The sequence below is a fragment of the Panulirus ornatus genome, chromosome 23 (assembly GCF_036320965.1).
Source record: "Panulirus ornatus isolate Po-2019 chromosome 23, ASM3632096v1, whole genome shotgun sequence".
In the NCBI taxonomy this organism is placed as follows: domain Eukaryota; kingdom Metazoa; phylum Arthropoda; class Malacostraca; order Decapoda; family Palinuridae; genus Panulirus; species Panulirus ornatus.
Window position 1 is genome coordinate 9,466,383 of NC_092246.1, and position 27,983 is coordinate 9,494,365.

Consider the following 27,983-nt stretch of genomic DNA (forward strand, 5'->3'; position numbering starts at 1 on the left):
GGGAACACATGTCACTCAGCTGGCACGAGGAAGTCACGGTCAACGAACTGTGTCATAATTTGATGTCACAGAACACTTAATGTGACGCAGCTGACTGCTCCAGTACTTTCACTGTGCCGGAACAGACTGTTCCAGTACACTTACCGTGACGTTAATGACTGTTACAGTCCTCTTATCGTGACTTAACTAACTGACATGTTCCAGTCCACTTTCTATGACGGAACTGACCGTCATAGTCCTCTTCCCGTCGCATATGACTGTCTTATCTTGTTTCCAATGACAGGAGCGGCTGGCAAAATCTACGCGCACACTCTGTAGCCTATCCGTCATGCCTGGCCATTACGCTACCTTCCTTACCGTCACATGTATACACAATTCCATCAAATAGAACTGGTTTCCCATATATATATATATATATATATATATATATATATATATATATATATATATATTTTTTTTTTTTTTTTTTCTTTTCCTTCAAACTATTCGCCATTTCCAGCGTTTGCGAGGTAGCGTTAAGAACAGAGGACTGGGCCTTAGAGTGAAAATCCTCACCTGGCCCCCTTCTCTGTTCCCTCTTTTGGAAAATTAAAAAAAAAAAAAAACGAGAGGGGAGGATTTCCAGCCACCCGCTCCCTCCCCTTTTAGTCGCCTTCTACGACACGCAGGGAATACGTGGAAAGTATTCTTTCTCCCCTATCCCAAGGGATAATATATATATATATATATATATATATATATATATATATATATATATATATATATATATATCCCAGTGGGATCTTAGAGTATATAGACTTCTGTTTATGGTGGTCTATGAACTGAAATAATGATTATTTACGACACATTGGCTCGATTTCTGATCTTGATGTATCGTCAACTCTGCAATATTTGCTCTCTGAGCATTTCATGTCTTTGTTGTCGTTGCAGTTGTTGATAATGAATAAGAATGAAAAAAAAAATGCGACGTGATGAATGAATCCATAAAGTATTTCCTGGACCCTGATCCCAGTTGGCAACGGCTATGATCTTAAAATATCGAGGGGTGTAAACCACGTGGGGGAGGCTGGTAGGTGGAGCCTCTTCTCTCTCTCTCTCTCTCTCTCTCTCTCTCTCTCTCTCTCTCTCTCTCTCTCTCTCTCTCTCTCTCTCTCTCAACCCCCTCCCCCATCCCCCCCTCTCCCCCAGTATATAGGAGTCCACCTCCCACACACCTGGCAGTGCAGACTCCACCTCAGTGCGGGAAAGGAACCGTCTTTTGAGAACATCTCCCACCGCCCGGAGACCGTTGCGGTAACCCGACCGACCGACCGTAGTAGAGGAACAAGAGCAGCCCTCCCTCCCGTCGACAATGGCGTCCATCCAGAAGAAGACGACGCGGACGACGAAGACGACCTCGACCGAGGCAACCGGCGAGGTTCAGACGAAGTCCTCGACCACAACCTCGGCCGAGATGACCTCGCAGAAGTGCATCACAATCACAAAGAAGGGCCAGTTCTTCAGCGACTCGTGTTTCGAGGACACTCGGCAAGACTACCAAGACGCCATCAAGGACGTGCTCTCAAAGTGGGGCGACAAGACCTCCACGACCGACGACATGACGTCCTACAGACAACTTCGAACCCGGGATATGCGAGACGAAAATATGGCCGTCAAGTCATCAGACGACGAGCTTTATCACAAGGTGCAATATATATGCAACATATATGCAAAATATATGCAATATATATGCAGAATATATGCAATATATATGCAACACATATGCAGAATATATGCTATATACATATTCTCATTTTTACTAAATGTACGTAAATCATGACGGAAAAAAGTATGGTTTAAATACATGCGCCCCAAAAAAATCATGATCGGGTGTGAATCTTACACGACTATTTCTTACCAGATCGTCGTGGACGTGAACGAGTTCATAAAAGATGGAGATGTGAGTGTGAAGACGGTGGGCGAGAGGGAGCTGGTCGTGCAGGGTCGCATGGAGAAGCAGGAGGGCAACAGAAAGTCTTCCAAAAGCTTCAAGAGAAGCTTCATCCTCCCTGAAGACGTCGAAATAGAGACCCTGACGTCTGTCGTGTCCTCGGACGGGGTTATGATCATCAAGGCCAGGAGGAAGGTGAGTATAGTGGCTCTGTCACATTTCGTTACGTGATGAATTAACGAAAAAGAAAGAAAAAAAAAGCGTCGGAAGGATGTGTTCCGCGATGACAGAGGGCGACCGTATGTATATGCCCCGACAGATGGGGTTCCAACACTAACTTCGTAAATTTTGAAAAAAGAGCGAATATAACACATTTTCGTTATGGAAAGATATATAACATCGATAGCAAAGCGTAGAGCGAAGAAAAAAAAGACAGTTTGTCTCTGTTAAAGAGACGACAGATAAATAATCGAAAGGAAAAAGAGGGAAAGAGAAAATGATACGTTTCAAGTTGTGAAAAAAAATTGTCGCCCAAGATGGAAGAGGGCAAAAGCGAACTTCACGGGAATGATCTTGTCAGTGACAAAGTGTGGCAATGATGACAGGGTCTCTGGAGACATGCTAAGGGCGTAGTTAACACGGCCTTTGAAGACAAATGTGAATTCATTTGACATTTCGAAGTGAAATTCAGACAGCAAGAACACAGGCGACAACACGGAGGAGGAAGACGACAGTATATATATATATATATATATATATATATATATATATATATATATATATATAATATATATATATATATATATATATATATATATATATATATCGTCTTAATGAGACACTCGAGACGCTGAGTGTTGGGGATGCTAGTGTATGGTAGCTCATCTATAGCTAATGGGGAAATATAGCCTTTTTCATGGCTAAGATCCAAGGCATGATAAAGCTGGCCTTAGGTAAGTACTCGCGAGTGTGGCCAAGTCTGGGCCAGCTTGTCCATAATATGGGTTATCGGCATGGAAAAGCCACCGACTGCCTAAGAAATCCATCTTTACACTAGTCATCCAACTGGGGCAGCAGTGCGCACCGTGTGGTTAAGGGGATCAAGTGTAGTCAGGGAAGGTCGATCTCTCCTTGGAGATGTGAGGTTAACGCATCGTCGAAGTAGGACCTAGAGGTCCCAGATGCAATGGCAACGGCGAATTATACGAGTACACCATCACTTGTCACACACATCAGACTACTTCGTCCTCCCTCCTGCTTAGCTAGGATGCTCCTAGTTATCATAAACTTCGTTAGTTCGTCCTCTTCAGAAAGCGATGTCATCAAAATCTACCATAGGAAGTCAAGTGCCACAGTACCGCACCCGACCTCTGACAATCTACTTGACATATTGAAAGAGAAAAAGCTTTCCATTCACCTGCAAGGGAGCGACAGATACACAAGTCGGCCTTTGGAACACAGCAACAGTCGAGGTAAAAACCTGGTGTGCGGTAGGGTAGCTCTGGGGTTCCCCTTTTACACATGACGCTAACCTCATAACCCGCAAACTCACGGTGGGATGGTTTTGGGGGGGGACACGTCTGGTTCAACGACACATTGATTACTTAAGGAAAGAGTTTTGCTCAGCACTTCGAGAGAAGCTCTGTACTTTAACGTATCAACGAGTATGAGACATTTACGTTACCATGAAACTCAATGAGAGTTAAGCAAAATGTATGTAAACGGCCCTGGACGAACCCCTCCCCCCACCCACCCCCACTCTTTTTATATGGGTGTAAGATCCTGAATATTCGGGTAATGACGTAGCGACTGGTGCCCCGTGCGCCTCCATACAGTTGAATATTCAAGAAAGAGCATTGTGCTAGGTGCGCATACTTCGAGCATTCCCCTTTAAGAACAGCTATATTCCCTTATTCTGTGAAACTAAAACAGTTACAGTGCAAGTGGAGCTAACCTGACCTAACATAACCAAATCTGGTAGTTAACCAGTATAAAGGCAGTAGACAACTTAAACCCAACGAACTTGAAATGGAACTGTTGAGAGGTCCATCATATCAACTGACATGATGCATCTCGAAGCCCAAGCAGGCGAATGTCAATAGTGGAGATGGACTCCTGATGAAGTAACACAGATATCTCCAAAGTATCATCGCTGTGGCTGCAGACGGTCAATGTCCAGTGGGCAGTTACCAGTACGTACTGGAAGTTTCGAATATCTGAAGTCGTCGTGAAAATTAGTCTGTAGGGTCACGGATTTTATAATGGTGATAATGTGCTCTTTCCCGCCGAGTCGGAGGTTCAGCATGAAGCCGAGTATTTAGGTGGGCTTTTATGACTTGGAGGAGGAGGGAGGCCAGCCGAGAGTTCTGTGAGAGGAACGAGGCTGGAGGTGCAGGTGTAATAAAGATGAGTAATTGTGATCTTTTTTCGGATGATGAGAATCCAAGGTGGCAGTAATCCAAGTCTGATTCCGTAGTTAGGGGATTAGTCATTAATGGTGACTCCCCGGGGACGAGTCATCAACAATTCCAGTGGAAATGAGTATATCTTGGACGACATCCATTGATGAGGATGAAGAAACGATTCCATTTTCGGCTTGCGAGGTCCCCTAACCTCACTGAAAGCTGGAGATGGCTCCGCGAGAGTGGATAGCTTACCGGCACTCATACGATCTATAGATTATAAAATGAAGAACTCGCTAAATTCGTGATCAGGTACCATGGATATGATTCTTTCCTTTTAGGTCTCTTCGCCTCTATTTACACGCATGGACGGCAGCCTGCCCAAGCACGAACTGGTGAATCACCCGGACGATATCCTTACCCTTCCATTTTGCTTATCTTACGCATATTTATTCTCGTATTTGGTCAGAACTCTCAGTTAAAACCAGAGGATTCAGGCACCAGTGTTAGTACTGGCTCTCTGTCAAGGCTGCTGTGTCAATAATTGTGTACACCGGAGAAGCGTCGTCGTGCTGCTCCCTTAATTAGGAGTTGCATTGGACGCATGATGTGGTCAAAAATTCTTATAGGAACTCAGGCAGTCTTTAAAAACCAAGGACACTGCTGTCCTTTAAGTTACAGGGTTTCACCTTAATGATCATTAGCTGCTGTTAAGCACTAAACCTAACAGTAAACGGAAGGGTCGTCAGCACTTCCACATCTGGAAGAAAGCCAAAGAGAACCTCATACTGGGCTGTCAGACCCCGAGTGACACGCACAGCTCATGGCAGAAGCGGTGACACTAAAGTGGATACCGTGTTTTATATTTATGCGTAGTAACACCACTTTTACCCTCAACGTCACTAGAATGAGTTCCTGTTCTCCTTGTGGTTTGTGTGAACTTAGGAGCTTGCAACTCCCGCGTGCAGTTGCCAATCCGGAAAGGCATATAGGGAGACACGACCCCTCACAGGTGTTCAGACCCGAGAGAAAGGCCGGTAGAACTAGCGTCAAAAGTCATGTACGAATACTTTACCCACTTCTGTGGGAGTCGTGATGGTTTTTGGGTGTAGGTCACTTCGCCGCTGCCTACAGTCTTCCTGGTCTGCGTGACAGTATCATGCACAAGTTAAACTGAGCAGATAATACGTAACTCCCATTTCTACCGTGTCTTTATAGGGGCTAACATTAACCTAAATGTCTTTCCATCAATGACACCCATTGATAAGTCGGATCCAACGGGAAAAATTCGTCACATGTCATTCCAACATCAGGCTTGAGTGTCATACACACCACCTCATCTGTAAACGTCCGCCTCTATATTCTTCACTCAGTGCTGACATGACAACTCTGTGCTCGAGTTACCGACACCATTTCTTCGAGGAAGCGAGCATAATTATACACCGAGTCACTGAATCAAATGATAAGCTTAGGCTATTATTAGAAGATAACTATTATCGATATTCGTACAGCAACTGCAACCTTTCACATGCTGTTTCACAACATTTCGTTGTATAACCGGAAATTATGTCGTGATGATCATTAAGACGGTGAAAAAAAGGGAAAAAAAGCATGAAAGCGCGTGGGTGTACTGTCAGCCAATCACTGGTCGCAACAAGAATAATATGATGACTGTAACAAACTTTGAGCCAATCACTGATCCTTGTTCAGACCGCGTTGGCAAACGCTGGCCAACAGCGGAGTAATATCTGTGATGTCATATAGACGGAAGAGTCTCGCGGGCCAAACAAGTGGTTCCTGATCCCTTATCCAAGAAACCCACTTTTCTCCTAGTTGAGCCAAATGCTCTTATAAGAGATTACCCCTAGCATAAAATTTTGTATGGTTAGAGATGCGAAAGTAAGATTAAAATTATGTTAAACGACGACTAATTAATGTAAGGTTACGTTAAATATCTCCACTTGGTAACAGTAACATGGCTTTCAAATCTCTCTCCTCAAATAAATGAAAAATGTTTATTTTTACGCTTACGTGTTTGCCTCTATGTGCCTACGTATATATACATTGTATATATACATGAAAACACAGAATCACCAAAACGACTACACGTAATCAAGGAAATCAACTGAACACAAAATAAACCCATAGGGAAACAATAAGAAACACATACACAGTCACACACATGTACACACGCACACTTACTTGGCTTAGGCTGGTGTGTGTGTGTGTGTGTGTGTGTTGTGTATAAAAGTAAAGACGATACATATGTAAGAGACGGGGCAACACAAGTATATGTAGCTCTCTCCCGTAACACACAAATAGTAATCACACACACACAAGAGTATTGAAGACATGGTTTCAGCAAAGAGCATATTTAGGTTGTGACAGATATTGTTTATGAGATGGGGCCCCACGAGTGTAAAACTCCCCCCCCCATATGGTACAAGTAGGTGTACATGCACAGTACAAACACACACACACACACACACACACACTCTCTCTCTCTCTCTCTCTCTCTCTCTCTCTCTCTCTCTCTCTCTCTCTCTACCTCTCCAAAATCCACAGCGTTTCTCCCGAGTCAGATGCTCTATGCATGCCATCCCCTCTCTCAATCTACCATGCACTTTCCTTGGTATACTCAACAGACGTACACCTCTGTAATTCGAACATCCACTTTTGTCACCCTCACCACCTTCTCTTTACACTAGGGGCACTTGCAGACATTCCAACCGTTTTCAGGCACCTCCCCTTTGGCCATACAAACACCGAACTGCCTCCTACTTTACCAATCAGCAACACTGTCACCCCCTTTTTTTGAGATATTCAGTTTGCAATCCCATCCAATCCACCCTCTCTGCCATTTATTTTCTTACGCAAGGCTTTCAGTTCTTACTCTCTTTTCATCATACCATTCACCATGTCACTCAATATTCACCATGGCCCGGATACATCACATCTGCCTCTCTATCATTTCACGCATTCAGCAATCCTTCAAAATACTTCCTGTATCCCTTGTTCACCTTTTCTCTTTGTGTACTCTTGTCTGAAGAAATGACGTGAAAAATTACTAGAGACACAAAGGACTTATAAGCAGTATTTATGGATCTCGAGAAACGGTATGATATGGCTGACAGAAACCTTGCTGTGAGGGGTACTACGAATCTATGTGGTAAAGCGATAGTTACTGGATGTAGTTAGAGAATTTTATCGAGTGAGTAAGGTATGTGTGCGAGTAAGAAGGGAAGATGAGTGCTTCCTGAGGAAGGTAGGTCAGCTACAGAGATGTGCCATCATGGCTATTTAATCGTTTATGGATGGAGTTAATGAGGCAGGCAAAAGCAAGTCTTAGGGTGAAGGATGGACCTACAATACGCTGGGATAGGGGATGTGCGCAGTAGGTGAATCAGTTACTGTATGCAAATGGAAAAACTCTTGGCGGTAAACCCCTAGAGAGAAACTGAAGCCGGTGGAAGATTCTGGGAGTGTGTGGAATGAATAAACCGAGAGTAAATGTGAACGTAATAAAGGTGCTGAGTTGCAGCATTTGTGTACGACAGGTCGGTTAGAGTGTAAGTTCATGTAGGGAGGACCAAGAGGAAGTGGATTACTTCAGAAACCTGGTAGTGAACCTAACAGCGAATGGAACATATTGGGGTTAAAGAGAATCATAGGGTGGAAGAGGTCGCTAGGGTATTGGGTGCATTAAGGAGCGGGTGGGTATGTTGGTATCTGTAAAGGCAAAGATGGATGTGTTTGAAGGTATAGTGATCCCAGCACTGTCGTGTGGTTGAGAGTCTTGAGCCCTGGACACCTGAAGAAAGGAAGAGGGTAAATATTTAGGATAAGAAATGCCTCACATACTGTAAAGTTTAACATTGCTGAGGAAGATGTGGTGGTAAGTGCAGTCTGACCGAGAGGGCCGGTTGGGATGTGCTGAAATGGAGAGGATGAACAAGGATAGACTTACTAAGAGGATTTATGTGTCAAATGTGGAGAGAGCAAGGGAGATGGGACAGATCTAACGGGAGATGAAAGGATGGAGTAAAGGATGCCTTACTTTATCGGTGCTTGAAGATTCAGTAGGACAACTGGTGCGCACTGGATAGAAAGATTTGGATTGGTATGGTGTACAAGGAACGACGTGCTGACAAAGGACTGAACCAGGGTATATGAAGCAATCAGGTTAAGTCATGAAATTAGTCTGTGAGGCTAAGTTGTGGATGGTTGGCTTTGGTTTACCTAAACTGTACAAGAAAACAAGGGAATATATAGTCGTGCTCTAAAGTCGAGCGCATAGCCTATCACAATGGATTGCGATGCCAACTATCGGTGAGAAACAAACCCATCGTCCACCATAACCGAAATTTCCCATCACCGATATCAGTGATGACGTAAGTAATCTAGGAATTATCATCGCTTGGAATACGCTGTCATTACGAAGTTTAGCACACCACCTCATCTTCACTTTAATGAGTTACGAGAAAAAACACAGAAATAACTTGTAATATTCAATTCATCGGTATTTGATAAGTAACAGAAGTGGGTACACAAGTACGCAGAACAGTAGTACAGCAAACCAGTACGATAATGGTGTAGTGCTGTCGTAACTGTTGAGTTTCTTCCCGCTAATAAAGAAATGCCTATATAATAGTCAAATGCTGAAGGAAAGCATTTCACACGTGTAAAACGTTAAAGAGAATGACATAAACCTGTGTTCCAGTAACAGTTGACTGTGGAGGAAAAAGACAGTCAGTGTATGGGAGCGAAAGTCACTGAGAAGTTAGCCGGTCGTCACCGAAGCTGTGTGGAACGGGGAGTAGAGGGAAGGAGGGAGGGAGTGGAAGCACAATAGCACAATAAGAGTCGATTTCCTCCTAATACAGAGTTTAAGTAACAGTCGGTCACATATGTTAATTATAATTTCTCATATATCGTATATATTGCTCGTAAGTAACGCCTAAACGTAGGTTTCTCTCCCGTTCTAAACTTCAAGTACTTTCCTAATTTAACTCAACAATCACATGGAACCGTAAGCTGTGTAGTCTTCATATTTCCTATGCTAAGCAAAGACATGTGTGTGTGTGTATTATGTGAAGGTAATACGAGCTACATTCGATCACGTATACATAATTACTAATACATTACATATTCAGTCAGAAAATCAAAGTCATCCTAAAAATCACTGATTATCATTTATAGGAATAGAAGAATAGAAGATCACAGAATTTTACTTACAAAATCGTTTCTTTAGCTAGAGGCTGTTCGGACGCGGGCAGAGGTGTAGGCTGTGTTGTGGGATCGGGAACGCAACTGTGGCCTGTATGCTGCACACACAGCCATCACGGCTTCCCTCACCAAAAGTTAAAGTGAGGAAGATTGGCCTAGCACTGGGCTGTCTTTGTGTCACCACCTGATAGAGAGTAATGATATTTCTTTTAGGATTTACCCGATTGCGCAAGTCTGTTAAGACAGGAGGTAAGGGAACATTGGACCAAAATACAGTGGACCAAAATAGTCTGGGAATTAAAACGATCGTTGGAGGGTCGTTATGAGAGTAGTTCTTTCATTTGCCATTTGTTTCATCTATCATAAATGCACTATTGTCAATGATGTTCATCATGGAAATAACCGTAAGAGTAGCAGCAGGTATTACTAATCTCATTTTTTATAACATAAATAATACGGCAAATTTGTTTACCCGATCCTATTACTTGTCGAATGCGACCAGAATTATTGTTACGGTTTTCTCCTTATGTTTTGATATACAACACAGTTTTAATTAACGTCATATCTCCTGCAACAGATGACGCTAAGTCCTATAAATAGATCATCAGACGTTTAAAAATGAGAGATTATATTTCACTGCAGATATTAGAGACAGTAATTCCTTAGTTAAGATGAAACACCACTTCCTCGCCTCGCAGGGAAAGGGAACCATAATCAGTGTTGTGGGGCTGGTGGTGAGAGACTGACTATACATTTCTAAAAGAGGCCACTGTTCGCCAGCTCCTCATGTTTACCTCACTGAGGTGAAAGAAAAAAAAAACTTCGTTTGCTTCTCGCACTACCTTGGCAAGCTAAATCGGGAAACGGTGAATAAATACGAAAAAACTATGATTCATATATATATATATATATATATATATATATATATATATATATATATATATATATATATATATATATATATATATATATATATATATATAATGCCTAATTGGTGTTCCCTGCTCAGCAAGGAAGCGTCAAGAAAAAATGTGCAACGGTTTCGTTGGCACGCCTCCAGTCTCTAGCTGTCGTGTATATCGTGCTGACACCATCTTCTACCAACCACTGTTAAGCCTCACAGACTACTCCATCTTATCTTGATTGACTCATATAAGCCCTTGTGCAGCCCACTTACATAATATTGCTCTTCATACTCCACGTTGCTCCAGTTCTTTCTGTGCAGTGCACACCTCTCGCACAGACCCCGGCACCCCAAAGCCTCCTTTACTCTATCCATCCATTTCCTCTTCATTTTTTCTTTTCCCCTGGTTCCCTGTGCTTTCGACGCACAGACCCGACACAAATTTATATCTACCTAATTCACTATATATATATATATATATATATATATATATATATATATATATATATATATATATATATATATATATATATATATATATATATATATAATTCCTATGATACCACGAGGAATATGAAATCGCATGTTTAGCAAATGGCGTCTTAGCTACGTCTCTTCGTTGTATATCAACTGACTATTATATTTCTCTCTTGTGTCTCCTCTGATGATGTGATTATTACACGAAAGTGCACTTGGGAACTTATCGTGTTTCATTTTCCGTGTGGATTCATAGGAATAAACTTGATCACGCGCATTATGATCCTTTCCAATATATGTGTGTGTGTGTGTATATATATATATATATATATATATATATATATATATATATATATATATATATATATATATATATATATATATTCCTTACTAATGCATCTATGATATCCTCACATGCTACAGCAATCAACAGAGCAAATGACGGGGGTTAGTAAAAGCATCAATGTTCAGAAAACAGAGACCAAGAAACAAGTGCAGACTTCATCCACAACCACAACGGCAGGCCAAGACGTCAAGACAATGGTGGTAAAAACACAGGAAGTTCCAGAGGAAACTGTTACCCAGAAGAAGGTAACGACTGTGACTCGGGAGGTGAAGACTATGGAAGACGACACTGGCAGTAGACCTCTGCCCATCACCAAGAAAGGGTCCTTCTTCGATGACTCTTTCTTTGAGGACTCTCGCCAAGACTTCCAGACAGCTATCAAGCAAGTGCTGCAAAAGTCCAACGTGACATCTCAGACTGACGACATTACCACCTACAGGAATCTTCGTCAGCAGAACCTGAAGGAGGAAAACCAAGCTGTTACTGTTAGCGACGACCAGCAGACTCATAAGGTGGGTGACTCAAATCAGCTTCACTTAAAAAGGCAGAAACTATATGTGACTGTGACTGTTCAGTAGTTGGACACTATATAATAAAGAGATGTGTGGAAATAAAAAGAGCGTGGTTGAGAGAGCAGAAGAGGGTGTTTTGAAGTGGTTTGGGCACATGGAGAGAATGAGTGAGGAAAGATTGACCAAGAGGATATATGTGTCGGAGGTGGAGGGAACGAGGAGAAGTGGGAGACCAAATTGGAGGTGGAAAGATGGAGTGAAAAAGATTTTGTGTGATCGGGGCCTGAACATGCAGGAGGGTGAAAGGAGGGCAAGGAATAGAGTGAATTGGATCGATGTGGTATACCGGGGTTGACATGCTGTCAGTGGATTGAATCTGGGCATGTGAAGCGTCTGGAGTAAACCATGGAAAGTTGTGTAGGTATGTATATTTGCGTGTGTGGACGTATGTATATACATGTGTATGGGGGTGGGTTGGGCCATTTCTTTCGTCTGTTTCCTTGCGCTACCTCGCAAACGCGGAAGACAGCGGCAAAAAAAAAAGAAAAAAAAAATCATTTGGTAATACTATTGGAGTACACATTACTTATATATCTTCACATATACAATATCTGAAGTGTATGTATAACAATTACGTTCCAGATAATAGTAGATGTCCAAGATTTTGTGAACGGTGGAGTGATCAATGTCAAGACGGTGGACGACAGGGAGGTGGTTATCGAAGGCCATATAGAGAAACAAGAGGGCAACACCAAGTCTTCCAAACGCTTCTGTAAACGATTTACTCTGCCTGAAGACATTCTGGTCGAGTCTGTGTCTTGTGTGGTGTCAGCTGATGGAGTACTCACTATCAAAGCTCCGAGAAAAGTAAGTAACTTATAATGATGCTCACAAACATTGTTGTATCTACTAGAAGAGAAAACAATGTGGATTTTCTTCACTATCTTTCTATGGCTGAACAAAATATGTAATGACAAAAATTCCTTTGTCTTCCATCCACTTACCAGCCATCAACGGAACAAGTGACGGGAATCACTAAATCCATTGATGTCCAAAAGACAGAAACCAAGCAACAAGTGCAGACTTCAACCACAACAACGACTGAAGGACAAGACGTTAAGGCCGTGGTGGTGAAACCTCAGGAAGTTCCAGAGGAAACTGTTACCCAGAAGAAGGTAACGACTGTGACTCGGGAGGTCACCACTACGGAAGACGACACCGGCAGTAGACCTCTGCCCATCACCAAGAAAGGGTCCTTCTTCGATGACTCTTTCTTTGAGGATTCTCGCCAAGACTTCCAGACAGCTATCAAGCAAGTGCTGCAAAAGTCCAACGTGACATCTCAGACTGACGACATTACCACCTACAGGAATCTTCGTCAGCAGAACCTGAAGGAGGAAAACCAAGCTGTTACTGTTAGCGACGACCAGCAGACTCATAAGGTGGGTGACTCAAATCAGCTTCACTTAAAAAGGCAGAAAATATATGTGATTATGACGGGCTCTGTCGTTGGACGCTTCTTAAAGTAGTTTGTATATCACTTGGTAATACTATTGAAGTACACAATACTTATGTCTGAACTGTGTATATACGTTCCAGATAATAGTAGATGTCCAAGACTTTGTGAACGGTGGAGTGATCAATGTCAAAACGGTGAACGATAGGGAGGTGGTTATCGAAGGCCACATAGAGAAACAAGAGGGCAACACCAAGTCTTCAAACGCTTCTGTAAACGATTTACTCTGCCTGAAGATATTCTGGTGGAGTCTCTGTCTTGTGTGGTGTCAGCTGATGGAGTACTCACTATCAAAGCTCCGAGAAAAGTAAGTAACTTTTAATAATATTCACAAACATTGTTGTATCTACTAGAAGAGAAATCAATGTGGATTTTCTTCACTATCTTTCTAAGGCTTCACAAAATATGTAGTTATGACAAAAATTCCTTTGTCTTCCATCCACTTAACAGCCATCAACGGAACAAGTGACGGGAATCACTAAATCCATTGATGTCCAAAAGACAGAAACCAAGCAACAAGTGCAGACTTCAACCACAACAACGACTGAAGGACAAGACGTTAAGGCCGTGGAGGTGAAACCTCAGGAAGTTCCAGAGGAAACACAGGAAACTGTTACCCAGAAGAAGGTAACGACTGTGACTCGGGAGGTCACCACTACGGAAGACGACACCGGCAGTAGACCTCTGCCCATCACCAAGAAAGGGTCCTTCTTCGATGACTCTTTCTTTGAGGATTCTCGCCAAGACTTCCAGACAGCTATCAAGCAAGTGCTGCAAAAGTCCAACGTGACATCTCAGACTGACGACATTACCACCTACAGGAATCTTCGTCAGCAGAACCTGAAGGAGGAAAACCAAGCTGTTACTGTTAGCGACGACCAGCAGACTCATAAGGTGGGTGACTCAAATCAGCTTCACTTAAAAAGGCAAAAACTATATGTGATTTTGATGGGCTCTATCGTTGGACGCTTCTTAAAGTAGTTTATATATCACTTGGTAATACTGTTGAAGTACACAATACTTATGTCTGAACTGTGTATATACGTTCCAGATAATAGTAGATGTCCAAGACTTTGTGAACGGTGGAGTGATCAATGTCAAAACGGTAAACGATAGGGAGGTGGTTATCGAAGGCCACATAGAGAAACAAGAGGGCAACACCAAGTCTTCAAAACGCTTCTGTAAACGATTTACTCTGCCTGAAGATATTCTGGTGGAGTCTCTGTCTTGTGTGGTGTCAGCTGATGGAGTACTCACTATCAAAGCTCCGAGAAAAGTAAGTAACTTATAATGTTGTTCACAAACATTGTTGTAACTACTAGAAGAGAAAACAATGTGGATTTTCTTCGCTATCTCTCTAAGGCTTCACAAAATATGTAGTTATGACAAAAATTCCTTTGTCTTCCATCCACTTACCAGCCATCAACGGAACAAGTGACGGGAATCACAAAATCCATTGATGTCCAAAAGACAGAAACCAAGCAACAAGTGCAGACTTCAACCACAACAACGACTGAAGGACAAGACGTTAAGGCCGTGGTGGTAAAACCTCAGGAAGTTCCAGAGGAAACACAGGAAACTGTTACCCAGAAGAAGGTAACGACTGTGACTCGGGAGGTCACCACTACGGAAGACGACACCGGCAGTAGACCTCTGCCCATCACCAAGAAAGGGTCCTTCTTCGATGACTCTTTCTTTGAGGATTCTCGTCAAGTCTTCCAAACAGCTGTCAAGCAAGTACTGGAGAAGTCGAATGTGAAGTCTTCTGAGACTGACGACATCACCACCTACAGGAAACTCCGTCAGCAGAACCTGAAGGATGACAACCAAGCTGTTACAGTCAGTGACGACCAGAAGACACATAAGGTGGGTCATGCAATTTGTACCATTTTTGTGCCTAAAATAAACTGAGTATGGTTGCAATGTATTCTATGTTTGAACTTATAATGGCTGCAAAGTATTCTATGTTTGAACTTGTAATGAACAAAAGACAATTCTATATCTTATTGAAAGTGGCCAATTATGATTCAAACTTTGAAATATGTTAATTTGCGTATACTATGATATACCTTTTGTGTTCAGATCATTGTAGATGTCAAAGACTTTGTGGATGGTGGAGAGGTTACCGTCAAAATAGTGAAGGAAAGAGAAATTGTCATCGAGGGCCATATCGAGAAACAAGAGGGCAACACCAAGTCTTCAAAACGCTTCTGTAAACGATTTACTTTGTCTGAAGATATTCTGGTGGAGTCTGTGTCTTGTGTGGTATCAGATGACGGAGTGCTCACAATCATAGCTCCAAGAAAAGTAAGTATTCTTTGCATATATCATGACCAAGAGAAGCTACACTGCCTCTGAACCATTAGTATTTATGCTGATAGAGAATTATATCTGCAATACTGCTCATAAACAAATTAACCAAAAATACCTTTAACATGTCTCCATCTACAGCCATCACCAGAGCAAGTGACAGAGGTTAGTAAAACCATCGACGTTCAGAAAACAGAAACCAAGCAACAAGTGCAGACTTCAACCACAACAACGACTGAAGGACAAGACGTTAAGGCCGTGGTGGTGAAACCTCAGGAAGTTCCAGAGGAAACACAGGAAACTGTTACCCAGAAGAAGGTAACGACTGTGACTCGGGAGGTTACCACTACGGAAGACGACACCGGCAGTAGACCTCTGCCCATCACCAAGAAAGGGTCCTTCTTCGATGACTCTTTCTTCGAGGATTCTCGTCAAGTCTTCCAGACAGCTGTCAAGCAAGTACTGGAGAAGTCGAATGTGAAGTCTTCTGAGACTGACGACATCACCACCTACAGGAATCTACGTCAGCAGAACCTGAAGGATGACAACCAAGCTGTTACTGTCAGTGACGACCAGAAGACACATAAGGTGGGTCATGCAATTTGTACCATTTTTGTGCCTAAAATAAACTGAGTATGGCTACAATGTATTCTATGTTTGAACTTATAATGGCTGCAAAGTGTTCTATGTTTGAACTTGTAATGAACAAAAGACAATTCTATATCTTATTGAAAGTGGCCAATTATGAGTCAAACTTTGAGATATGTTAATTTGCTCATAATGATATATCTTTTGTGTTCAGATCATTGTAGATGTCAAAGACTTTGTGGATGGTGGAGAGGTTACCGTCAAAATAGTGAAGGAAAGAGAAATTGTCATCGAGGGCCATATCGAGAAACAAGAGGGCAACAAAAAGTCTTCAAAACGCTTCTGTAAAAGATTTACTTTGTCAGAAGATATTCTGGTGGAGTCTGTGTCTTGTGTGGTATCAGATGACGGAGTGCTCACAATCATAGCTCCAAGAAAAGTAAGTATTCTTTGCATATATCATGACCAAGAGAAGTTACACTGCCTCTAAACCACTAGTATTTATGCTGATAAAGAATTATATCTGCAATACTGCTCATAAACAAATTAACCAAAAATACTTTTAACATGTCTCCATCTACAGCCATCACCAGAGCAAGTGACAGAGGTTAGTAAAACCATCGACGTTCAGAAAACAGAAACCAAGCAACAAGTGCAGACTTCAACCACAACGACTGAAGGACAAGACGTTAAGGCCGTGGTGGTGAAACCTCAGGAAGTTCCAGAGGAAACACAGGAAACTGTTACCCAGAAGAAGGTAACGACTGTGACTCGGGAGGTCACCACTACGGAAGACGACACCGGCAGTAGACCTCTGCCCATCACCAAGAAAGGGTCCTTCTTCGATGACTCTTTCTTTGAGGATTCTCGTCAAGTCTTCCAAACAGCTGTCAAGCAAGTACTGGAGAAGTCGAATGTGAAGGCTTCTGAGACTGACGACATCACCACCTACAGGAAACTACGTCAGCAGAACCTGAAGGATGACAACCAAGCTGTTACAGTCAGTGACGACCAGAAGACACATAAGGTGGGTCATGCAATTTGTACCATTTTTGTGCCTAAAATAAACTGAGTATGGCTACAATGTATTCTATGTTTGAACTTATAATGGCTGCAATATGAGCCATGCAAGTTCTTCCTTTATTTGTACCAAGTATGAATTGAGTATAGCTGCAATGTATTCTATGTTTAAACTTATAATTGCTGCAATGTATTCTATGTTTGAACTTAAAATGAACTAAATATAGTTTTAGGTTTTATTGCAATGAACAAGTTATGATTAAACTTTAAAATATATTACTTTTGCGTATAATATGATATATCTTTTGTGTTCAGATCATTGTAGATGTCAAAGACTTTGTGGATGGTGGAGAGGTTACCGTCAAAATAGTGAAGGAAAGAGAAATTGTTATCGAGGGCCATATCGAGAAACAAGAGGGCAACACCAAGTCTTCAAAACGCTTCTGTAAACGATTTACTTTGTCTGAAGATATTCTGGTGGAGTCTGTGTCTTGTGTGGTATCAGATGACGGAGTGCTCACAATCATAGCTCCAAGAAAAGTAAGTATTCTTTGCATATATCATGACCAAGAGAAGTTACACTGCCTCTGAACCACTATTTATGCTGATAGAGAATTATATCTGCAATACCGCTCATAAACAAATCATCCAAAAATACCTTTAACATACCTCCATCTACAGCCATCACCAGAGCAAGTATCAGAGGTTAGTAAAACCATCGACGTTCAAAAAACAGAAACCAAGAAACAAGTGCAGACTTCAACCACAACAACGACTGAAGGACAAGACGTTAAGGCCGTGGTGGTGAAACCTCAGGAAGTTCCAGAGGAAACACAGGAAACTGTTACCCAGAAGAAGGTAACGACTGTGACTCGGGAGGTCACCACTACGGAAGACGACACCGGCAGTAGACCTCTGCCCATCACCAAGAAAGGGTCCTTCTTCGATGACTCTTTCTTTGAGGATTCTCGCCAAGTCTTCCAGACAGCTGTCAAGCAAGTACTGGAGAAGTCGAATGTGAAGTCTTCTGAGACTGACGACATCACCACCTACAGGAAACTCCGTCAGCAGAACCTGAAGGATGACAACCAAGCTGTTACAGTCAGTGACGACCAGAAGACACATAAGGTGGGTCATGCAATTTGTACCATTTTTGTGCCTAAAATAAACTGAGTATGACTACAATGTATTCTATGTTTGAACTTATAATGGCTGCAAAGTATTCTATGTTTGAACTTGTAATGAACAAAAGACAATTCTATGTCTTATTGAAGGTGGCCAATTATGATTCAAACTTTGAGATATGTTAATTTGCGCATAATGATATATCTTTTGTGTTCAGATCATTGTAGATGTCAAAGACTTTGTGGATGGTGGAGAGGTTACCGTCAAAATAGTGAAGGAAAGAGAAATTGTTATCGAGGGCCATATCGAGAAACAAGAGGGCAACAAAAAGTCTTCAAAACGCTTCTGTAAACGATTTACTTTGTCTGAAGATATTCTGGTGGAGTCTGTGTCTTGTGTGGTATCAGATGACGGAGTGCTCACAATTATAGCTCCAAGAAAAGTAAGTATTCTTTGCATATATCATGACCAAGAGAAGTTACACTGCTTCTAAACCACTAGTAGTTATGCTGATAAAGAATTATATCTGCAATACTGCTCATAAACAAATTAACCAAAAATACCTTTAACATGTCTCCATCTACAGCCATCACCAGAGCAAGTGACAGAGGTTAGTAAAACCATCGACGTTCAGAAAACAGAAACCACGAAACAAGTGCAGACTTCAACCACAACAACGACTGAAGGACAAGACGTTAAGGCCGTGGTGGTGAAACCTCAGGAAGTTCCAGAGGAAACACAGGAAACTGTTACCCAGAAGAAGGTAACGACTGTGACTCGGGAGGTTACCACTACGGAAGACGACACCGGCAGTAGACCTCTGCCCATCACCAAGAAAGGGTCTTTCTTCGATGACTCTTTCTTTGAGGATTCTCGTCAAGTCTTCCAGACAGCTGTCAAGCAAGTACTGGAGAAGTCGAATGTGAAGTCGTCTGAGACTGACGACATCACCACTTACAGGAAACTCCGTCAGCAGAACCTGAAGGATGACAACCAAGCTGTTACAGTCAGTGACGACCAGAAGACACATAAGGTGGGTCATGCAATTTCTTCCTTTATTTGTACCAAGTATGAATTGAGTATAGCTGCAATGTATTCTAAGTTTAAACTTATAATGGCTGCAATGTATTCTATGTTTGAACTTAAAATGAACTAAATATAGTTTTAGATTTTACTGTAATGAACAAGTGATGCTTAAACTTTAAAACATGTTACTTTTGCGTATAATGATATATCTTTTGTGTTCAGATCATTGTAGATGTCAAAGACTTTATGGATGGTGGAGAGGTTACCGTCAAAATAGTGAAGGAAAGAGAAATTGTCATCGAGGGCCATATCGAGAAACAGGAGGGCAACAAAAAGTCTTCAAAACGCTTCTGTAAACGATTTACTTTGTCTGAAGATATTCTGGTGGAGTCTGTGTCTTGTGTGGTATCAGATGACGGAGTGCTCACAATCATAGCTCCAAGAAAAGTAAGTATTCTTTGCATATATTATAACCAAGAGAAGTTACACTGCCTCTGAACCACTAGTGCTTATACTAATATAGAATTATATTTGGAACATTACTAAAAAAAAAACACTATTTAACCAAAAAAAAATTTAACATGCCTCCATCTACAGCCATCACCAGAGCAAGTGACAGAGGTTAGTAAAACCATCGACGTTCAGAAAACAGAAACCAAGAAACAAGTGCAGACTTCAACCACAACAACGACTGAAGGACAAGACGTTAAGGCCGTGGTGGTGAAACCTCAGGAAGTTCCAGAGGAAACACAGGAAACTGTTACCCAGAAGAAGGTAACGACTGTGACTCGGGAGGTTACCACTACGGAAGACGACACCGGCAGTAGACCTCTGCCCATCACCAAGAAAGGGTCTTTCTTCGATGACTCTTTCTTTGAGGATTCTCGTCAAGTCTTCCAGACAGCCATCAAGAAGGTTCTGCAAAAATTCAACGTGAAATCTAAGACTGACGACATTACCACGTACAGGAAACTACGTCAGCAGAACCTGAAGGAGGAAAACCAAGCTGTTACAGCCAGTGACGACCAGAAGACTCATAAGGTGGGTGACTCACGTCATTCTATAGATAAAGACAGTTTACTGCATCGTCTGAATTCTATTTACAACACGCGGCATAATAAACTTTCATTATTGTACGAAAAGTTTTAGATTTCTTTTGAATGCATTATATGTACACATAATATCTTTATCCCGTTTGTACTTCAGATCATAGTAGACGTGAAAGATTTTATTGAGGGTGGAGAGGTAACTGTGAAAATAGTGAAGGAAAGAGAAATCGTCGTCGAAGGTCGCGTAGAGAAACAAGAGGGCAAAACCAAGTCTACAAAACGCTTCTGTAAACGATTCATTCTGTCGGAGGATATTCTGGTGGAGTCTGTGACGTGTGTGGTGTCATCTGATGGTGTGCTGACGATCATAGCTCCGAGAAAAGTAAGTGCATGGAAGTATACTTTACGATCATGGCATTTTTGGCCGATACTAAGTCCAAGAATTTCTAGTTTTCTTTGTTATTCGGTATACACAGTCCATATCTTTGGAAAAATATGTAACTAGCGTCCATCTACTTCTACAGCCATCAGCAAAACAAGTGACGGAGGAGAGTCAAACTATTAAGACAGACACGAAGAAACAAGTGCAGACTTCAACCAAGACAACGAAAGAGGGACAAGACGTCAAGGAGACAGTTGTCAAGACTCAGAAGGTTGCAAAGGATACACAAGAAGCCGTCAGCCAGAAAGATGTCGAACAAGAGAAAAAAGTGACGTCTGTGACTCAGAAGGTCAAGACTGTGAAGGACGAAAGTAGCAAAGAGACCATCAGCAGAGTCCTGGTGATCATCAAGAAGGGTCTCTTCTCCGAAGACTCCTTCTTCGTGGAAATCCGCCAAGTTTACCAGAGGGCTGTCAAGCAAGTTCTGGAGAAGATGAAGGTGACGTTCTCTCAGACCGACTACATTACCTCCTACAGGAATCTGCGTCGCCGTAACACGACGGAGGAGACCCAGGCTGTCACGACCCACGATGACCAAAAATCTCATAAGGTTGGCATTATCTCATCTCGAGCATAACCTTACGTAAACAGTGTGAATAGATAAAAAAAAAATAATAATGGAAAATTAATCTAATATACTCTATTGTTGAGATCGAAATAACATTTAATTTGTCCCAGCGTTTACGAACTCTCTCCTCCTCGTAAACTGTGCTTATATTCATTTCAGATAATCTTGGACGTGAAAGAATTTGCGACTGATGGCGTGGTTACCGCGAAGGTCGTGAACGAACGGGAGGTGGTTATCGAGGGTCACATCGAGAAAAAGCAGGTCATCACAAAGCGCTTCTGTAAGCGATTCGTCCTGTCACAAGAGGTTCAGGTTGAGTCCGTGTCCTGCGTGATGTCGGCTGACGGAGTGCTTGTAATAACAGCCTCGAGGAAAGTAAGTGACATTCAGAGCTCAAGACATTTTTCTTTTTTTGCAAGAAACTGGTGTGCATTTTGTTCTATTGATATCTATTCTCCCTGCACTTTCCCTGCATTTGTGCCTGGTACTTTGCCATGTCTAACGGTCAAACCATCTCCAACAGGGAGCCGCCCTGGAGAAAAAAGAAACCACGACAAAGACGGAGAAGAGCGTCGAAAAATCAACCGCTGAGACCGTTGATCGCAGCACCATTACCAAGCCTCTCCCCATCACCCAGAAGGGAGACTTCTTCACCGACGCTACATTTGAGGGCGCGCGCCAGGACTACCAGTCGGCCGTCAAAAGCGTTTTAGAGAAACTGAAGGTGAAAGCCTCCAAAGGCGAGGAGTACAAGACCTACAGGAATCTGCGCAAGAGTAAACCCAAGAACGAAAATCAAGCTGTGTCTGTGAAGGACGAGAAGGAATACACGCAGGTAAGAGAGAAATATTTGGTCATGTTTAGTACTATTATCTTAAAGTGATGTTTTGACAATTAGGGAGTCTCTTAGTGATTGCATGCCCTTTATGAAAACAGGTAATAGAAATATAGTCATATCTATTAGTTCTGTTATCTTAATGCTTTGACGTCCCTCTACTGATTACTTTGATATGATACACTATTATGTATTTCTTGCGTTATTAGATTGTGCTGGATGTCTGCGATTTCATCGGTGGCGTGAAGGTGAAGATCGTGGAAGGATCAGAGATTGTGGTTGAGGGGAAAGGGAACAGACAGGAAGGTATGTCAGTTGTCTCGTTCAGCTTCCTGCGCCGGTTCCTGGTGCCTGACGATGCGGTGTACGATGCCATCACCACATTCATGTCATCCGAGGGAATCCTCACAATAACCATACCGAAAAAGCAGTAAAATCTACCGGTACCAAGATATCATTTTTTTACCGACATTGTGCTAAAAGTCCTGACTGAATGGGGAGCTGCGGTGGTGTAAATAAAGAGTTGTTGCCTGAATCTTATAACAAAGTCCGAGGCCTGCATAACTGACTTGACCAGATCTGTGTTTGTCATTATTTAACAGAGATAGCGTACCAAGGCTCTGCTCATCGTAAAAAGATATGTACAATGAATATCATTACAGTGAATATCATTAGGATGTACACCCATGGTACTCATTGTTCAAAAGATAATACTAGTAGAAATATCGCATAACTTATTCCAGTTTTGGTTATATGGTTTCCCCGTTCAGTAATACATTTGGAACATTACGTTTCTCTTTTTAAGCATCATTTTAACGCCATCTGTTGGATCAATTTGAAAACGAAGTTATTTAAGGTATCAATCTACCCATGAGTCCACCATACAGTAGCTGTCGGAAGACAGCCACACACTAGTCTGGACTATAGCTGACACAAGATAGCTATCGTCAAAGCACAACTTGAGACTGGAACTTATTCCTTGGCCACATCCATACTAAGACATTTCACAGAAGACTTAGAACACCATCAAGAGAACAAGGCGTTTCAGTCATTGTGTAGAGACAGTCTCTCTGGGCTAGCGTAGTAAGTACGAATCATGCAAATGCTCTGCTAGGTTTCAAATCCTAGAAAGGGCAATTTGGCTCACAGCAAGCCTAGCCCTGCATACAGTGCTGGTCGATGAATGGGTACCTGGCTTAAGCTAGGGTATATGTATATAAACATCTGTATGGCGAATTCGAGGCGAAAAAAAATGAATGCGTCTCGACGACCGATAAAGAAAATAGAAAAGGTAAAGTAGAAGACTGATGTCCTAGTTCTCTGCAGGGAATGAAGAAAGAAACTGGTCAGGAAATCTGCACCAAATGAAGCCAATCTAGCCATGTATCAAGCAATAGCGGCTACATAGGCGTGTCAAAACTAGAGAGCAAAGGTTAAAGGTAAGCCAAATGTTAGATTATCAATATCTTTTCTTTTTTTGTCGTATATCCACAACAGAACAGGAGTTTTTGCTTTTACATAAGTCGTGTTAAACTGTGCAAACTGAACGGTATAAACTTGAATGCTATGTCTGATTTATGCTTTGTATATCACATAATTACTTTTCCGATTTGTAAGCAACACTGTGAACTTAGTGAGAGTTTTATGGTCTTGATAAAGTAATCTTTGTGATCTGAATAGCTTGATAATTATACTCACAGATTACCCTTTTTTTTTTATGATGCTGGTGATTAAAAAGTGACCAGATGAAGATTCTTAAACTGTCGAAAATGAGTTAAGATATTAGTTAGGCTAAATTGTAATGTCCAGTTTATTCGGAATGGAAGATATTTTTTATATGGTCCGTTGCATGTACCTGCACCAATAAATTTCTTCAAATCCATATACCATGGCTACTAGAAACTTATTAACCAACTGTAGGATTAAGACGACATATATATATATATATATATATATATATATATATATATATATATATATATATATATATATATATATATATATATATATATATGTGTGTGTGTGTGTGTGTGTGTGCTACTGGGATCTACCTGCATAACGTTAAACCGCAAGTGAAAAGTCACCTTTACCCAGGCAATATTACTGAAGGTACAATTTCATCAACGAATTCATTACTCCAGAGAAGCCAACATTTCCCTGCAGCAGGAAGTAACGCAGCCTTAGAGCTCCAAGAACTCCTAGATAATGGCTCCTGGAGTGACTCTTGGGCTCTTTCAAGAAAGGTGGTCCTATGGCAATTATGAATATACCTGCTTCCAGCCCCAGGAGTCCACTCTATGTAACTACTGCAGCCCTCAGTAGTAGTAATGTTGTGTGTGCATCTATGATGCAAATCTGGGAGAGCCAAGGGCATTATAACAGTAAGTTTTCAGTGTCTTCACTGTGGTAATTGTATTACGAACATGGAGGGTCCTGGGATGTGCTGAATCGGTGCTTGTAGTAATGCCAGGATGGGTGTTGTACTGAGCTTAGATGGGAATGTGTGACTCGTGTATGTCTAGGGTGCATGGTTTTAAATGGATGTATGTTAGATGGGATGGTGTTTCTGACTGAGTTGGGAGGGTGGTTGTTAAATCCTTGTCGGGTCATCTCGGTGTATGTGTGTTTTGTCAGTGTTACCTTTGCTGGGGGTTGGGAATATGTGAACAGAGGTTGCTGCAGTGTGAAACAGGGATAGGCTATTTATTTCTATTTGGAGATTGATGGCTAAGTATGGAGTGGTTTGGATAGAAGAGGGTCTAGTTCTAGTACTATTGCAAAGAACTGAGTTCCTTCCATGTTTTGGTGGAACTGTACAGGGAGGATTTTTGTTTCATTGTGCAAGTGTTGTGTTTGTGGTTCTTAGTGATCGTTCTGAGTGCTTCATTTTGCTTAGTTTGCAGCTTTGTTGTATCTGTTTCTAAATGTTGGAAGACCAGGCAGGTGAGGCATAGTTTAGAGTGGAGCGGAAGTGTTTGTACAGGATATTGAGGAATCTTCTTGTCCAATTTTGATGCCAGTTAGTTTTCTAAGGACATCTGATTTGTGTGCTGCTTTTGTGGTGATGTTTTGCTGTGGACGGTGAATGTCATTGTGTCGAACGTGATGCCTAGAATGGATACTATGTTGTTCAGTGGAAATAACTGAGCATTCAAGATAACTGGAGGGTATGAACTGGATACTGTCTATCTGGGGTTAAAAGAGTGATTGGGGACTTCTGTGGAGATGCAGGCATTCTATTCTGGGTAAGCCATTGTTCCAAAGGTGCAATGTGGTGTCAGGGTGTTGTGATGTGATTGTGAAATCGGCTGCAAATGAGGGGACATGAATGTTGTGGTTTGCTGGAGGTAATGAGGAAGGTCTTGTTGGAAGAGACCCAAAAGGGCTGGAGAAAGAACTGCTCGTTTGGGAACTCCGTTGTAAAGTCCGAGAGTTTTAGAGGTGAGTTTACTGTGAGTAATTGGCATGGCGGGCTGTCTATGAAACTGGCTAAATGCTGTTTGTCTTCGACGAGACTGTACTCCTAATGATGCAGCCTAGTTTTGTCATATATATATATATATATATATATATATATATATATATATATATATATATATATATATTTTTTTTTTTTTTTTTTTTTTTGCTTTGTCGCTGTCTCCCGCGTTTGCGAGGTAGCGCAAGGAAACAGACGAAAGAAATGGCCCAACCCACCCCCATACACATGTATATACATACGTCCACACACGCAAATATACATACCTACACAGCTTTCCATGGTTTACCCCAGACGCTTCACATGCCTTGATTCAATCCACTGACAGCACGTCAACCCCGGTATACCACATCGCTCCAATTCACTCTATTCCTTGCCCTCCTTTCACCCTCGTGCATGTTCAGGCCCCGATCACACAAAATCTTTTTCACTCCATCTTTCCACCTCCAATTTGGTCTCCCTCTTCTCCTCGTTCCCTCCACCTCCGACACATATATCCTCTTGGTCAATCTTTCCTCACTCATTCTCTCCATGTGCCCAAACCATTTCAAAACACCCTCTTCTGCTCTCTCAACCACGCTCTTTTTATTTCCACACATCTCTCTTACCCTTACGTTACTTACTCGATCAAACCACCTCACACCACACATTGTCCTCAAACATCTCATTTCCAGCACATCCATCCTCCTGCGCACAACTCTAATCCATAGCCCACGCCTCGCAACCATACAACATTGTTGGAACCACTATTCCTTCAAACATACCCATTTTTGCTTTCCGAGATAATGTTCTCGACTTCCACACATTCTTCAATATATATATATATATATATATATATATATATATATATATATATATATATATATATATATACATATATATATATATATATTGGAAAGGATCACAATTTTGCGCGTGATCAAAATACTCCTGTGAGTCCACGGGGAAAATGAAACACGATAAGTTCCTAAGAGCACTTTCGTGTAATAATAACATCATCAGGGGAGACACAAGAGAGAAATATAACAGTCAGTTGATATACATCAAAGAGACGAAGCTAGGACGCCATTTAGTCAACATGCGACTGGACAAACTTCCCTCCCAACTGACTTGTCCCTCAACCCTACTGTACCTAATAACCTTGCTCTTATTCACATTTACTCTCAGCTTTCTTCTTTCACACACTTTACCAAACTCAGTCACCAGCTTCCGCAGTTTCTCACCCGAATCAGCCACCAGCGCTGTATCATCAGCGAACAATAACTGACTCACTTTCCAAGCTCTCTCCTTCACAACAGACTGCACACTTGCCCGTCTTTCCAAAACTCTTGCATTCACCTCCCTAACAGCCCCATCCATAAACAAATTAAACAACCATGGAGACATCACACACCCCTGCCGCAAACCTACATTCACCGAGAACAATCACTTTCCTCTCTTCCTACTCGTACACATGCCTTACATCCTCTATAAAAACTTTTCACTGCCTCTAACAACTTACCTCCCATACCATATATTCTTAATACCTTCCACAAAGCATCTCTATCAACTTTATCATATGCCTTTTCCAGATCCATAAATGCTACATACAAATCCATTTGCTTTTCTAAGTATTTCTAAAATACATTCTTGAAAGCAAACACCTGATCCACACATCCCCTACCACTTCTGAAACCACACTGCTCTTCCAAAATCTGATGCTCTGTACATGTCTTCACCCTCTCAATCAATTCCCTCCCATATAATTTCCCGGGAATACCACTTATTTATAACACACTTAACTGCACGAAGATATATAGCTTGACAAACACATAGGGAATACTGTATTTAACAAGCGTAGCAAACAAGTTTTTGCCCGACGTCCAGGTTACGTTATGGATGGTCGAATCAAATGTGTACACAGACCCTCCACCACCAACCTTAAGTTAGCCGCAGTGATGTAGAGTCTGGCAATAATTTGACACTTTTTTTTATATATTATGTGGATGTGCGCCTCGTAGTGCTTTCTGATATCTGAATATAGTTATTTGGCAAGAAGATGGTGTGGCCTAGATGCCTCCTTGCCTATGTTTTCCTAAGGACAAAGACTCTTTTCAGCTTTCCCCGCGAACTCACACTGGCAAGCGTGACGCGAATATTTATACACACACTGCAAAACTGAGGACAGTCTCAGATTCTATGACTGTACTTAAACATTTAAACCAACGATCATCTGGACTTTAGAAATTA

At 41.7% G+C, this 27,983-nt stretch overlaps 1 protein-coding gene across 1 annotated transcript; it reads left to right on the forward strand.

Annotated features, from left to right (window-relative positions):
- Window positions 1-1,217: 1,217 nt before the first annotated feature.
- LOC139756942 (uncharacterized) lies at window positions 1,218-24,158 on the forward strand. The gene is made up of 25 exons (XM_071676886.1): window positions 1,218-1,684; window positions 1,901-2,125; window positions 11,363-11,797; window positions 12,440-12,664; window positions 12,805-13,239; window positions 13,397-13,620; window positions 13,667-13,679; window positions 13,764-14,207; window positions 14,365-14,589; window positions 14,733-15,179; window positions 15,396-15,620; window positions 15,765-16,211; window positions 16,426-16,650; window positions 16,795-17,238; window positions 17,547-17,771; window positions 17,913-18,359; window positions 18,574-18,798; window positions 18,943-19,389; window positions 19,605-19,829; window positions 19,980-20,423; window positions 20,589-20,813; window positions 20,956-21,423; window positions 21,601-21,816; window positions 21,965-22,276; window positions 22,486-24,158. The coding sequence occupies exons 1-25, from the start codon at window positions 1,352-1,354 to the stop codon at window positions 22,708-22,710; spliced, it is 7,806 nt and encodes a 2,601-aa protein (XP_071532987.1). The 5' UTR covers window positions 1,218-1,351; the 3' UTR covers window positions 22,711-24,158.
- Window positions 24,159-27,983: the final 3,825 nt, after the last annotated feature.